Here is a 14,422-nt window from a genome sequence, read left to right on the forward strand (position 1 = left end):
TTGTAGACCTATGAAGGGTGTTTAAAAGCAACAAAATCTTGGGACGCCTGGGTGGCTCAGTTGGTTAAGCGTCTGACTTAAGATCAGGTCACAATCTCGCGGTTCGTGGGTTCAAGCCCAGCGTCAGGCTCTGTGCTGACAGCCAGCTCAGAGACTGGAGCCTGCTTCAGATTCCGTGTCTTCCTCTCTCTCTCTGCCCCTCCCCTGCTCAAGCTCTGTTTCTTTCTGTCTCAAAAATAAAACATTAAAAAAAAAAAAGGTAGCAAAGTCTTGATTTTCCAAGCAAGGTAAAAGGCCGGCCGAGATAATAGCAAATCTTAACTCTCTACATGATGTGGAGAGTCTTACACATTTTACAGAAAGAACAAAGTTTTAGGGTGTGGGGATGGAGTGAGACCCGCTGGGCTCCCAGGGAAGGTCTGTGTGGATGTAAGACAGGTGTTGGCGACTGTGGCCCAGGGCCCGACCTCTTTCTGTAAATGCAGTTTTGGTGGAACGCTCCGTATCTACTCGCCTACATATTGTTTGTGGCTACTTTTGTGCTGCAGTGGTAGAGCTGAGAAGTTTGCACTCGAGATGCCACGGCCTGCGAAGCCTGAAATATTTACTCCCTGGCTATTTATAGAAGATGTTTGCCAACTTTAGTAGAGCATAGGAGGACCCTTAGGGGTGTTTAAATTCTATCTGAAGATAAGATTCAGTAGACCTGATTCGGTAGACCTGAGGAGTCTTAAGCAAGGCCCAGTGCCATCAATTTCTCATTTGCTCTGGCCTTCCTATCCCTCCCAATCCCAGCCATCGCTCTTCTTAAGGACCAGGAGCCAGGGGCCTTCATCATCCGGGACAGCCACTCCTTCCGAGGGGCCTACGGCTTGGCCATGAAGGTGTCGTCGCCTCCTCCGACCATCGTGCAGCAGAATAAGAAAGGTAACACCCTCCCCTCGAGCCGGGCTTCTCAGCCAGGTGGTCTGCACAGCCTCCTCGGAGCCCGAGGCGCCAGAAGGACCGGGGCTGGACAGACCTCTAGTTCCTGGGGGAGCTGGTCCCTGCCAAGTCAGACTCTTCAGGAGAACAAGTCTTGGGCCTGGCCAATGGTTGGGGTCAGAGGACAGGGAAGCAGGATTATTGGGACTCTGGCTGTATCTCCTTGAGCGATGGTGTATCTACTCCTGGGTTCTGGCTGTATTATCTTTCCGACCCTTTCTCCCATCACAGAGCCGCCTATGGGGAAGTGAGGAAGCGGTGTTAGCAGGTGGTGGGAGGGCCCCATGAGAAGCGCTCAAACCTCACATCATTCTCTTTATCCCAGGGGACATGACCCACGAGCTGGTGAGACATTTCCTGATAGAGACCGGCCCCAGAGGAGTCAAGCTCAAGGGCTGCCCCAACGAGCCAAACTTCGGTGAGCTGTCCCTCATCCCTGTCTCCACAGCCTGCCGGCCTAGAGTGTCTCTCCCAGGTCCCCCTTGCCATAGACGCAGCAGAGGAAGTGAACAGTGGCCTCCCGTCCTCTGTGCCATGGCTGATTCACTCTGCCAAATTCTTTCTGCATTTGTCTCATCCCACTGAAGTGCACTGTCATTAGAATTTGAATAATAGCTGTAACAACTGCGTTCATTGACCACCTACTATGTGAAAGTCACCATCTGGGAACCTTATGTTACTCCTGGTCTCATAATAATCCTGCATGGGAGGTGTTATGGTCACATTTACACATGAGGAAACTGGGGTTCATAGAAGTTAGGCTTACCCAAGAACACATAGCTAATAAGTGACTGAGGTGGGATTTGATCCCATGTTTTCCCTGATACTTCTGCTGCACTGTCCTGAGAGGGGCCCCAGCAGCTGGAGGGACTTAGGAGAGATGTTGGGAGGAATTTTCTAGAAAGGAAACCTTATGGCTGCTAGAGCAAGCTGCTGGAACCTTCTCCCTTAGATCTCGCTAACAAAGAGGGAGTGGATTTTCAGCTTTATTGGTGGGATGAGGGAGAGGTAGGTAATAAGGAAGCTGAAGATGGCAGCTAGTGGGGTTGGGTGGTCGGGCTCCTCATGGCCGGGGCCTGCTCCCAGTGACACTGATTGCTCCTGACATGCTTTCTCCCCCTGCAGGGTCTCTCTCTGCCCTGGTCTACCAGCATTCCATCATCCCCCTGGCTCTACCCTGCAAGCTGGTCATTCCAAACCGAGGTAGGAACGTGAGACTCCTTGCTCTCCAAGTACATCTTTGAGACGGGCTGCTGTTTGTGTCAGTGCTGCCAGCCGCTCCAGAACGTGGGCCAGCATCAGAGGACATGGGTCATTTTGCCAATCTGGGGAAATTCAAAACTACTTTCCTTTAAAAAAAAAAAAAAACTCCTATTAAAAAAGAAGGAAAAGTTCTTTAAAAAACTTAACTCCAAAAACACACATAATTGACTTTCCAGATTGTTCTGGAAAATTCTCTGGTGGCTTTAAGAAATTCTTTTGAGAATCCTCAGAATAAGCCCAGGGGGGTGGCACTAGAAGTAGGAGTCAGTTATGGGGAGGACTGTGGAGGATGAGATGGGCACTGGTGGGCAGGGCTGAAGGAAGGGGGAGGGGAAGGCAGATTTAGGTCATGGGGGCACCCAGGTGTTGGAGGTTGGTGTGAATAAAGAGGAGGGAGCACACTCAGACGAAGAGGTGACTGGGCTCCTCATGGCGTGGGAAGAAAACAGGGCCAAGACGTCCCTGGAGTTTCTAGTCTGCTTGGCTGAAAGGCTGTTCTCTGACTGAGGAGATGTAGAGCTGTTGGTAAGAGCAAGGTCTCTTGGTTGTGGGAAGTATAGGGCCCACCCGGGGGAAATTATGCTCGACCCTGACCTTGAGGTCTAGGAGCTGGAAACTGGGTACTTTGTCCCCATCCTCTCTGTTTACAAACAAGATATTCAGAAGTGTCTCTGGGACTTTTCTTCCAATTTCCCTTGGAGCTCCTGGGGCTATGCCCACACAAAACCCCTAATGTTATTTCACAATTTCTATAAATCCAACTCAACTCATTGAATTATTTATTAATAATAATTAACCAACGTTATTAGTGTAAAAGTTTAAGTACAACTTAAGTAGCATTATGAACCACACAGTTGAGACCCTAACTAAATTATAGTTATACAAAATTTATGAAAATAGTTTAGCAATTACAGAACTGTTTGACACTGACATTGTGTAAACCAGTTGATTCTCAAAGTACGGTTCCCAGACCGGGGGCACTGGCACCCTGGGAACTTGTTAAAAATGCAAACATTCTCAAGCCCCACCGAATCACAAACTGTGGTGGGGGCTCAGCAATCTGTTTTAATAAGCCTGCTCTCCAAAGTCTGAGAAACACTGGTACAGACAATACTCCATTCTTCGTAATATCGAAATCACGGTTGTGCTGCATTAGCGCTTTGGTGAATCAGGACTTTCATCGATCTACATCAATGCAAAACGACAAAAGCGATGTCAGTTGCCACTTGAAGGCTTGCTTTCTGCCAAGTGCTGGGCTAACACTGTACATGGAATATCTCAAAAACTCAGCCCAATCAGTACTATCATCACGATCTCCATTTTATAGGTACTTGGCAAGTGCTGGGGTGAAGCTCTGAACCCCACACTGTTGGATTCCAGGGCTCTCAACCCATGTGCTGACTATTGACAGTCCTCATTGAATGTTCAGACCAGATACACACGTGCCCACTGCCAGGGCCTATTATGAAAAGCAGTATCCATTTCAAAACAGTATTTGCAGAGCTTGTCTGGGGCCCAGCCAGACCTGTGCTTCTTTCCAGCTCTAGAGTTTTAATTACCAGCTGAATTAAATTTTTGTCTCAGACCCCACAGATGAATCGAAAGATAGCTCGGGCCCTGCCAACTCAACCACTGACTTGCTGAAGCAAGGGGCAGGTGAGTGGCCACCCCAGACGGGATACCTGCCCAGCCCTTTCCTCCTGCCTGCCCTGTCCCTTCCTGCAGACCCAGTCTTCTCTGGGCGGTCTGTGATTCTCTGTGCGGATGCCTTGGCCTGAGGCTGGCCCAAAATTCATCCACTCCTTCTCCCCTGAAGAGCTGAGCTGGGAGGTCATCCCCACCCACTCCAGTTCTCGTGACTTCTCTTTGGGTGGGTTTATTCCAGCCTGCAACGTGCTCTTCGTCAACTCTGTGGACATGGAGTCACTCACTGGGCCACAGGCCATCTCCAAAGCCACTTCTGAGACTCTGGCTGCTGACCCCACACCAGCTGCCACCATCGTTCACTTCAAAGTTTCTGCCCAGGGAATCACACTGACTGACAACCAGAGAAAGTAAGACTCTTCTCCTTGTTTCCATACTGGGCTCCCTCCCTGTGCCCCATCTATCTACTTACCCACCCACTTACCATTTGTACCTTGTACTCATCCATCCACCTGCCCACCTGTCCATCTACCAACTGTGCCCCCATCTATCCACCTGCCCACTCATCCACTGACCTGTCCACTCATCCACCCACCCACCCATCCACTTGCTCATCTACTCACCAGTTGATTTCGTTACTGTATCCATTCATCATCCATTCATCCCCCCCACCCATTTATCCATCTACCCATTTATTTCTACATTCATTCATCCACCCATCCATCCATTCATCCATCCATCTTTCTTTCTACAAATAGGCCTACATGGAGTATACAGCCATAAATACAACTCCTAGAAGTGCCTGATTTCTAGAGCCCTTCCTCTCATGCCCTCCCTCCAGCTTCTTTCCTTCCTCCCTCAGGTCCCCTCAATGCTCATTCTTCAGCACCAGTTTCTTCTTTCTTTTCCTAGTCACTAGCAATTGGGACATGTTTCAGTGACACATTTGAGTCCCTGTGCACTGCTTAGATGAGCAGCCCAGACCATCTTGCTCATGAGGTGGGGGGCGGGGGGCAGCTGCGGGACCCATGACGGCCGCAGAGGGTAGCCTGACACTTGCAAGTGGAAAGTGGGAAAGGGTGGTCACTCGGGCACTCATTCTCTGTTTATCTGCTATCTGTGCCGCAGGCTCTTCTTCAGACGACACTACCCCCTCAACACTGTCACCTTCTGTGACCTGGATCCGCAGGAGAGAAAGTAAGTGTCTTGTAGACACCTTCTCTCGCACCATCTCCACAGCACTGAGGTCTGTGTGGGTGTGTGTCTGGGCGTGGGTGTGTATTCTCAGTTCAACTTGAAGATCCGCCTGTGTCTGTGAGACTGTGAGTAATTATGTCAGGTACCTTTTTGAGTTTTTCCCACCACAAGTTTGGAGCCCCACGTGGGGACTCAGATGCTTGCTTCCATGCCCCATGCCATATCCTTGACCTTGAATCCGCCTCTCCTCTCCGCACTGGGGAGCGCTCCTTGGGAGGCAGGCCGCAGTGTTGTGTTCACCTTGAATGCCTCCCGCTGCATGATCTTTGGAGGCTCCCATGCCCCTGGAACGGGGTCTCCCTTGCCTTCCCCCAGCAGGTCTGGGCGTGCACCGGGCTGGGTTCTGGGGGGAGAAGTTGTAGTGATTTACACTGTGGTGTCTTTCTCTCCACAGGTGGATGAAGACAGAAGGAGGTGCCCCTGCTAAGTAAGTGTGGCTCTTCCTCTGACCCCAGCTGGCTGCTCCTTGGGGAGGTTTAGAATCTGGGACCAGGGGTAGGCATAGGGCAGCGAGGGCCTTTGTGCTCAGGTCACTCAGCTTTGGAGAAGAGCTTGCCCAGACAGCCAGGTCTTTTGCCTTCTCCTGCCTCAAAGCCAGAGGCCCAGCCTCCAGCCTTATCACCCTCCCTCTTCCAGGACCAAACCAGCAGGGGTCTGAGAAAGCGGACAGAAAGCTGGGGGTTCTAATGGAGGCAGCAGTCATGGGGAAGTGCTTGTTTATTTTTTTTAAAGATTTTTAAAATATTTATTTATTTATTTTTAATGTTTTTATTTATTTCTGAGAGAGAGAGAAAGACAGCATGAGCATGGGAGGGTCAGAGAGAGAGAGAGAGAGAGGGAGATACAGAATTTGAAACAGGCTCCAGGCTCTGAACTGGCTGTCAGCACAGAGCCCAATGCAGGGCTGGAACCCATGAACCGTGAGATCATGACCTGAGCCGAAGTCGGATGCTTAACCAACTGAGCCACCCAGGCGCCCCTATATGTTTATTTATTTATTTTTGAAAGAGAGAGAGAATGTGAGCTGGAGAGGGGCAGAGACAGAGAGGGAGACTCAGAGTCCAAAGCAGGCTCCATGTTCAGAGCTGTCAGCACAGACGCGGGGCTTAACCGACTGAGCCACCCAGGCACCCCTGGGCTTGTTTAAATGATCTTTCCACCCAAATCCTGGCTTCTTTGATCGCTATCCTCACTGTTTTGGTGGGTTTCTATGAATCCTGTGGTTGGGCTCCATCTCTTCATCAGAACTCAGGAGCCCAGAAAGTCAAATTTCTTCGGGAATGCACCTAGGACCTTCTGGCTGATTCTTCCTCCACCCCCTTCAACATTTCCCATGTGCCCTCAGGGAGCTCAGCCCCAGGATAATTCAGACGGGCCTGGAGGCTGCCTCTGCCCTCAGGAGGCCTGACATTGCCACAGCGTATAAGACAAGTGCATACACAGCACTAACATGTTGCAATGGTTTTCAAACCATGTTCCCAGGAAGCCTAGGGTTCCCCGCTTGCAACTGAGCCATTATGGAGGAAGGAGAAACCCTGGCCTGGTAGGCAGTTATTTACCAGTGTGGACCAGGGTTTTCTCAGTCTCACGAAACCTACGCAGAGCATAGGAATAATCGAGTACTGAGGCTGACCTGTGGTTAGCAATTCCACATCTGACTTTGCACGGTTCATCCAAACAGCCCCAATTTTTCTCCCTCATTGACTTTATAATAGGCAAATGTTTTGCTATTGAACCGATACATTCATAGCCTTAAATCCTGCTGTTGCCTTTATGTGTTTGGACTTGGTGCAAGATTGCTGTAGAAGAGGAAAACTTTCCCTGTTAAAAGAAAAAGAAAACTGCTGCTGTAGAGGCACATAAAGTAGGGTACAAAGCATATGGCCGGGGGATAACGAAGGAGAGCGCATCGAGGCAAGGAGAGATTGGGGCAGGTTTGGGGGAAGATCTCATAGTTTCAAATGAGTCTTAAAAGCAGTACACTTTGCACAGGTAAAAATGGGTGTGGGGGTAGGAGACAATTTCCCCGGGATGGGGAGGCATGGCTACCCCGTCGCCCAGCCCCTGAGGGTAGGACTGTGTCTAAGACATGGGAGGGGTGATAAATATTTGCTGAATGAAGGAATTCAACGATGGAGGCAGGCAGGGGGAGAGTGAGGAGGAGGAGGCACGGTGAGGCCACCCAGGTCAGGAATTAATGGAGCTGAGCAGTAGGCAGTCAGCACCATGAACGCCCTTGGGAGCAGCCAGAAGGGCTGGGCGGGATGCAGGGGACCTCGCCTTGACCAAGGTCACATGAAGAATTAGCTGAGAGGAGCACACAAGGGTCCAGCCTTCTTGAAGCTCGCCTTGTACCTCCTTCAGCCTTCTTTGGGTTTCCAGGGTGGTTAAGGTCTCTCAGTCCCTGACCCCAGCCAGGCAGGTGGGAACCTGGTGTGTAAGGGTCACTCGGCACTGGCCCGCCATGGAGAGGGAAGATGGTTCAGGGACAGAAATGGCCTGGGCCCTAGCCTGGAAATCATTCTCTTCATTGGGGGGCTGGTTTTGTGCTGAGCCTCCCACAGGCCAGGCCGAGGCCCAGGAGAGCGGGTCTCAGGCGAAGGAGGGGCGTGCAAAGCGCCTTAGGCCCCACAGTTAAGGAGACACTTGTTCTCAGGCTCTCGCCAGCTCTCCTCCCTGCCCTGGGGCTGAGGGTTCTTGCCTGGATCTGTTTCCCCAAGCGGAGAACCGACTTGGCAGTTGTTGAACCTGGGCTGAAATAAACAGTAGGGGAGGGCAGGCGGGCGGGTTTAGGCGGGTGAGGCCGGTTGGCTCCCCACCTTGGCAGAACCAGGCAGCCAGGGCTGGCTCGCTGTCAATGCGGCAGCTTGGAGCCACCCCCTCCCCCCAACCCTGACTGCCTTCCAGTGCGCCCAGGAGACCCGGCAAGCTGGGACAGGGGGGTCCTGGGGATTGGTGCACAGACCCGGGCTACCCCTGCACATGGGCAGGTCATTACTCCGGACTCTGGTCCGGCTGTTCCACACCCTCAAACAAAGTTGGGGAGAGCAAAGCCGTAGGAAGCCCGGTATGTGTTTGCGTGTGCGTGTGTGCACACATACATGCGGGTGGTGGCAAGCGGGACCCGGCTTTGCTAATTTTAGCTGTTGTGGTCCAGTCCTGGGGAGAGGGGTTTCTGTCGGAATCTCCAGCTGTCCCGATTTCCCCATCTCGCTCTAATTAGCAACGTGCCGACTGGGAGGGGACCTGGGCTCACATTCTGTTCTCTGCTCGTATTTTTAACTCTGTTTTGCACAGAGAATGCCGGGTCACTCCAGCCCTAGTGGGGGTAGGGAGGAACAGGTGTGGGGTCCCCTGTCCCCTCCCTTTCTCTTGAGTCCAGGAAAGTGTGTGTGTGTGTGTGTGTGTGTGTGTGCGTGCACGGGGGGTGGGGGTGACCCCTTGTCCTTATCTCCCTGACCCTCTCCTGGTGTCTGAGGCCAACTGCTTTGACAGGCAGAGAGCATTTTATCCATGTGCTTCTGTGTTATGTGAAGAAGAGTCAGGGAGGGGCAGGGCTGAGAAGGAGGAATGTCCCATTTTATTTTCACTCTCCTCCCTCTACCTCTTAGTGTCCAGTCTCTGTCCTTGGCCTCCAGCTTTTCCTGCCCCTGCCCCTCTGTCTGCCTGAAACCAATCACTTGTTATCTCCAGAACCTGGCTGTGGGGCGCGGGGTAGAGGGGAGAGAGGAATCCTTTCCCCTGTGCTCTGTGTCCCAGTCCTCCCGTGCAGGGAGAGGTGGGAAGAGTGGGGAGAGACTTCAGCCTGAGGACAGCTCGCTCATGTGGGCAGTCCTCTGAGGCCTGGGGTCCCCTTCACGCCCCTCACCCGCTTCTCCTGCCCCATCAGGCTCTTTGGCTTCGTGGCTCGGAAGCAGGGCAGCACCACCGATAACGCCTGCCACCTCTTAGCTGAGCTTGACCCCAACCAGCCCGCCTCCGCCATTGTCAACTTCGTCTCCAAGGTCATGCTGAGTGCCGGCCAGAAGAGATGAGCACCAGCGCTCGCCCGGGGCCGTGGCATGGGGACGGGGCATGTGGGGAGGGGACTCATGAATCCTGACCACCCTTGAATCCAGAAGGAGGACTTTGGGCCAATTTTCGAGAAGGAGAGAAGAAAGTGCAACGTGGGGAGGGGGAAGTGAATTGCAGAGGGGAAGGGGTGAGGGAGAGAGCTAGAGAAAGAAAAAGATGGAGGAGAATAACTTGGATTCCCCTGGGTGGATGGGTACCGCGGAGCCCCCAAAGACTCTACCACTAACCAGGTCCCCCTCCCCCCTTCCCCCTTCCAAGAGGCTGGGGCTCCTCAGAAAACACAGACCAACTCCTTGGGGATCTATATTTTGGGAGTAAATGGAAAAGCTCTGTCTCCCTAACCCAACTGCTTTGCAAGGAGAAATCAGATGGAGAGAATCCTTTTCTGGCCGCCTCTGGGGTAGATTGGCAAACCAAAAAGAGCAAGCACGGGGCATCAAGTGGAAGAACTTTTGCCTTTGAGAGTACCTTAGACCTGAGGTCCCTAAGGTCTCTGGACTCTGCCTCCGATGTATAGTCTGTGTGGGTGTCTATACGGGGTATATACTATGTCCACACCCACAGCTTCACATACTGATTTCCATGTGCCTCTCAGCCACAGTTACAAACACATGCACTTGTGCGTGCTCCGTGTATCTGCACACACATGTGTATACTGTCCAAAGAAGGTGTGAGTTGGGGGCGACAGGGCAACAAGAGTACCCAAGATTATGGGGTAGCAGACTCTCTCTTGGTCCCCGCACTTGCTTTTTTAGTGGCTCTGGGTGCTGTCAGCACCTTCTCAGCAAAGAGTGCCACAGGAGTGGGGCTCGCTGCCCTCCAGCCTTAGCCCTGATCTGCCCCCACAGGGAGTCTGGAGCCTTGGTTCAGGAGGTGTAGATGCATGTGTGCATTGTCTTGGGGAAGAGACCCCTCAAGAGGAGTGCTGGTTGAGCTCTGGGCATCTTCTCGGAGGCGTATGGCCCAGCAGCAGGTATGGGCAGGTCGCTGCTGCCAGCTCTGAGCCCTCAGCCCATTCTTGGGTTTTGTGCCTCAGACCGGCCTTTCTTCAGATTTCTTTATCAGCTTGATGCCTTTTTGGGTGTTGGGGATCGAGCCTTCCTGCCCCGGTCTGTCCCTCAGGGTCTCTATGTTGGAGCTTGTCCTGGGGAACCTGCTCAGTGGGGCCCAAGGGAGACACCTGATGGCCTTTTGCCCCCCTCTCCGGGTGTGTCTGGGTCTTAACTGTTACTGGGCTGCCCCGGGTATCCTTGGCAGAGCTTGTGGGGCTACTTCCTGTGCACCTACCTGGCCCGCCCACAGCGCCAAAGCTTGCTGCCCCCCACTCCTGCCAAGGCTACCCCGGCACAGCCAAGCTGCCCATGAAACAGACGGGAGGGGTGAGGGCATGCACTTAGGTTGGAGGGCCGAGAGTCCATCCGGGCAATTGGGAACTCCCCAGACCACCACCAAGCACTCTAAGCCAGAGTAGAAAATTTACCAGGACTCCATTGTTGAATGGCTTCTTAAGCCGACAAGGTCTCTATTGAGAGGCATTGTACTGATATATAAATATATATAATATATATGTGAGACATACTGACAGAATCTGTAAGCTAATAAAATATAAGAAAAGGTTAAAAAAAAAAAGAATAGGTAAATCGACAAGAAGTATTTATTGTTTTCCCATATTGCTTTATTGCCTTCCCAGGCATAAACCAGTTCCCATCCCTTTTTTTGTGTATAAGTGAGGTCTGAAGTGCAGGGGGCCTTTATCCTTGGAGCCATCAGGGGTCTCTTGACCTTGGCCTTCCCTAGATTCTGTGTGGGGCTCAGTGAAGAGGGGGTGCATATTTCCATTCCCTGGGCCCCCTTATTTTCTGGCAAGTCCGGGGCACAGCGGTCGGCTACCGGAGATGAGGGGAGCCGCCCCTCGCTGTGGGCCTGAGCAAGTGTATGAGCCTGTGGGGGACAAGGGTGTGTGGCAGATGTGGGTGACGTGTGTGTCTTTTGCATTTTTTCTCCTCCAAGAAGCTGTATCTGTGTGGACGTTCTGTTTCAGGGAGTTGGTGTCTGAAGGTAGGGAGCAGGGCCTCGCTTCCTAAAGATTGCGGCCTTGTACTTGGTGACCAAGCTTCCTCCAAAGTGCTCTTCCTTCTGAGGCATTCAAGCCAGATGCCCAGATTTCCCCCGTCCTCATTCCCGACATACCCCAGCTCTCTTCCCAGATAGGAGACAGTCCCTGCCCACTTCCTTTGTAAATATCCTGATGTCCTGCAGGCCCTGGCCATGGGACTCTCCCCGCCTGGCCTGGGTGTCCTCTCTCCACGTGAGGCCAGGTGGGGTGGCAGACCCTTCGGCGGCCAGCCCTGGGCCGTCACGCGTGCTTGCCCACTGCCCACCGGCAGCCCCCACCTCCCAGGCATGGCCAGCCTGCCCCACTCAGGCCTGAGCCTAGGGTGACCCCGGGAAGGACCGGGCACCCTGGGAAGCTGATCTGCTCACCCCTTCGCATCCCTCTGGAAGGAGTGGGTTTCCAGAAGAATGAGAAGGAAGGGTACCCCAGTCTCCAAGGGGCCCTACCTTTGGGTCAGACACTGGTTGGGAGGACACTGTGGCACTCCCGTGTCTCACAGGTTAGGTCTCTGCACCCCACGTGCACATGCGCGTGCACACACACACACACACACACCACAGCACTGCAGTATATTCTTGCCAAAGATTTCCTTTAAGAGAAAGCACTTTTAAGAATTATTGTTATTGTGTAAATGTCTATCCTTTTCTCTCCTCCTTTCCCCTCAACCCTTTTTGCTGTTGTTGTTGAGTCTGTCTGTCAGCCAGAACGCTGTCTGGTCTTAAAAATAGGCTGGCAGGGCAAGGGTCTGGGGGGAGTTGGCAAGGATGGACGGGAGAGGTGGCGAAACAGGGACAGAGAGGCCAGGCGGGCTCAGGCCCCAGCGCCCTGCTCCAGCCAGGTGTCTGCGGCCGGCCGGGGGCCTGGGGGCAGGGAATTGACATCTGCCTGATTCAGGGACAGAGGCCCAGGTGGCTCCCCGCCGCCCGCCCGTGGAACAGGAGGGCAGGGCAGGGCATGGGAACAATGGAGAGGCGACCCCAGAGGGGAAATAGGAAGGAAGTGAGCTGTCTGGTCAACCTCCAGGGGTGCAGTCTTAGCGGCCTGGTCCCCTCATCTAGTCAGGTGCTTGTGGGCCAGTACACTGTGTCCCGGGCTGGGGAAGGGCCTTTGGCCCTCATCTTTGTCGGAGTCCCTCCCTAGCAACTCTGAAAACTTGTGGATTCCTTCTTCCTTAGGTTTTGAGGAATCCCTGGGTGTGTCAGAGACTGGCAGAGAGGGGTGGTGGGGCCTGGTGGCCGGGTGACCTGTAAGCGGCAGCAGCCAGCTGGACAAGTGTGATCTGTGTAAAGGGGCACCGAGGAGGAGGGGGGAGGGTACTCTGATGCGCCCTAGCCGAGGTCGGGGAGGCTCCTCCTGCCATCTAGGGTGTGCAGAGGCGTCTGTAAGCAGAACAGGATATATAGGCCCTGGGCATTTGCCCACCGTCCCTGCCTCCTGGGTCATCCCCCCTTCTTCAGAATCTCTCAACTTCAGGATTGGGGGAGGTCCATGCCCTGTCCGAGGGCTGCCTCCTGCCCCTACATCTCCCCATACTCGGGGTCCTTGGGGAGGTTGGGGGCAGAGTCCCAGAGCCACTCTTCACCCAGGCCCAGGCCCCAGGATCCTCAGACTGGAGCTCCTGGCTGGCATAACGCGGAGCGGATGCATACACGTGCATGTGCAAGTGTGGGTGTTTATGTGTACATATTTTGCTGGTCTCTAGGGAACATGGGGTTAGGGTCAAAGGTACTGAGTGAGCAATGGGATATCAAGGTCAATATTACCCAGCTGTGAAAGGAATCAGGAGGACCCCCAGCTGGTAGATTCTCAGTATTGTTGGTAAGAACTGGCTATATGCTGGGTGGGGCTCTGGCAGATCTGCCCCCTCCTGACTCCCGTGTCCTCGATGTCCAAGAGGTTGGAGGACTTGCATGCATTTCCCACACCTGGGCTCTTGCCAGCAGCGAGGCAACTGTACAGGGGTGTCCCGAGTTTGGTTTCTAATCAGTGTTAAACAGTTGGAGACTCTCTTATGTGTCCATGTTCGGTTTGTGTGTGAGAGTGAGCACGTCTGTGCGTGCATGCCGTGTTTCCCCAGTTTCTCTCCTCCCTCTGACAAGCCATTCGAAACAAATGTAAGAGATTCCTTGCCACCACCTCCCTGCCTCCCAGGTCCTCTGCAGGAGAAACAGAGTAACCCGGCGTCCTCCCCGTCCCCTGGCTATGTATTTATATAGATGGAAATATCCTTTCTATTTTGTATCATCGTGCCTATAACCTCTGCCACCTTGTATAAACCCTGACCTCTGCTACTTGCCCTGGATATGAATGTATTGTACACCCATGCTGGCCTGCTCCTGTACAGCTGCTTTGTTTCTTTGCAACCCATTGTATGGCTTTATAAATGATAAAGCGAAAGAAAAATCTGTGCCTTTATCTAGCTGTGTTTTTGGGGAAGGGGTCTGTGGCTCCTCGGCGAGCACGAAGGGGGCCTCCCCCAGGCTCCGGGGGTGTGGTGGGCTTCAGGGATGCCTCTGGCATACGGCTGGCCTGTAATTCTCTCAGTAGAGTCCCCGCCATTCGGGTCTTGGTTCTGATTGCCGCTGAGTTTTTCATCTGGATTCTTTCAGTTAGGACAGAAACTCAAACTGGTTTTTTTTTAAAAAAAAAAAAAAAAGAAGCAGTTTATCTGGAGCTGGTTCACATGACTGCCTCTGGAACATTCTGGACCGCGGGGACAGCAGGTAGGTGTCATGACATCCAAGTGACAAGGAGATCAAGGCTGTGAGAGGTCACGTAGCTTCTGACAGGCAGAACTGGTACTCGTCACCAGTGGTGACAAGCTGGCAGTTAGCAACCTAAGTACCCGAGACTGTGTCGAGCACGTGTGCCTATTTTCTCATGCACCTGCCCCCAGGGAGATAAGGGCTGTCCTTGTCCTCATGTCACAGAGAAAGAAACCGAGCTTCAAAGAGAAGCGAGAGATTGCGCAAAATCACAAAGCTGGTAATTGGCAGAGCCAGGCTGAGAACCCTAGAATGTCCATGCGTTTCTTAGCTCACATCTCTCTTCCTTTGCTGCTGGGGTTTTGTTTAGGAGGGAAAG

General features: G+C 53.0%; 1 protein-coding gene across 6 annotated transcripts in view; it reads left to right on the forward strand.

Annotated features, from left to right (window-relative positions):
- TNS1 (tensin 1) overlaps window positions 1-13,743 on the forward strand; it is a 182,022-nt gene extending 168,279 nt beyond the window's left edge. For all 6 annotated transcript variants that reach the window (XM_039233097.1, XM_039233098.1, XM_039233094.1 and 3 more), the window contains 8 exons: window positions 796-927; window positions 1,310-1,402; window positions 2,110-2,187; window positions 3,832-3,903; window positions 4,133-4,301; window positions 5,020-5,088; window positions 5,543-5,575; window positions 9,038-13,743. In XM_039233097.1, the coding sequence (XP_039089028.1) occupies window positions 796-927; window positions 1,310-1,402; window positions 2,110-2,187; window positions 3,832-3,903; window positions 4,133-4,301; window positions 5,020-5,088; window positions 5,543-5,575; window positions 9,038-9,182 (791 nt within the window). In that variant the 3' untranslated portion in view covers window positions 9,183-13,743. The remainder of the gene's footprint in view (window positions 1-795; window positions 928-1,309; window positions 1,403-2,109; window positions 2,188-3,831; window positions 3,904-4,132; window positions 4,302-5,019; window positions 5,089-5,542; window positions 5,576-9,037) is intronic.
- The last annotated feature ends 679 nt before the right edge of the window (window positions 13,744-14,422 follow it).

This window comes from Hyaena hyaena, unplaced genomic scaffold, assembly GCF_003009895.1.
Source record: "Hyaena hyaena isolate Hyena2069 unplaced genomic scaffold, ASM300989v1 scaffold_71, whole genome shotgun sequence".
NCBI classification, from domain to species: Eukaryota; Metazoa; Chordata; class Mammalia; order Carnivora; family Hyaenidae; genus Hyaena; species Hyaena hyaena.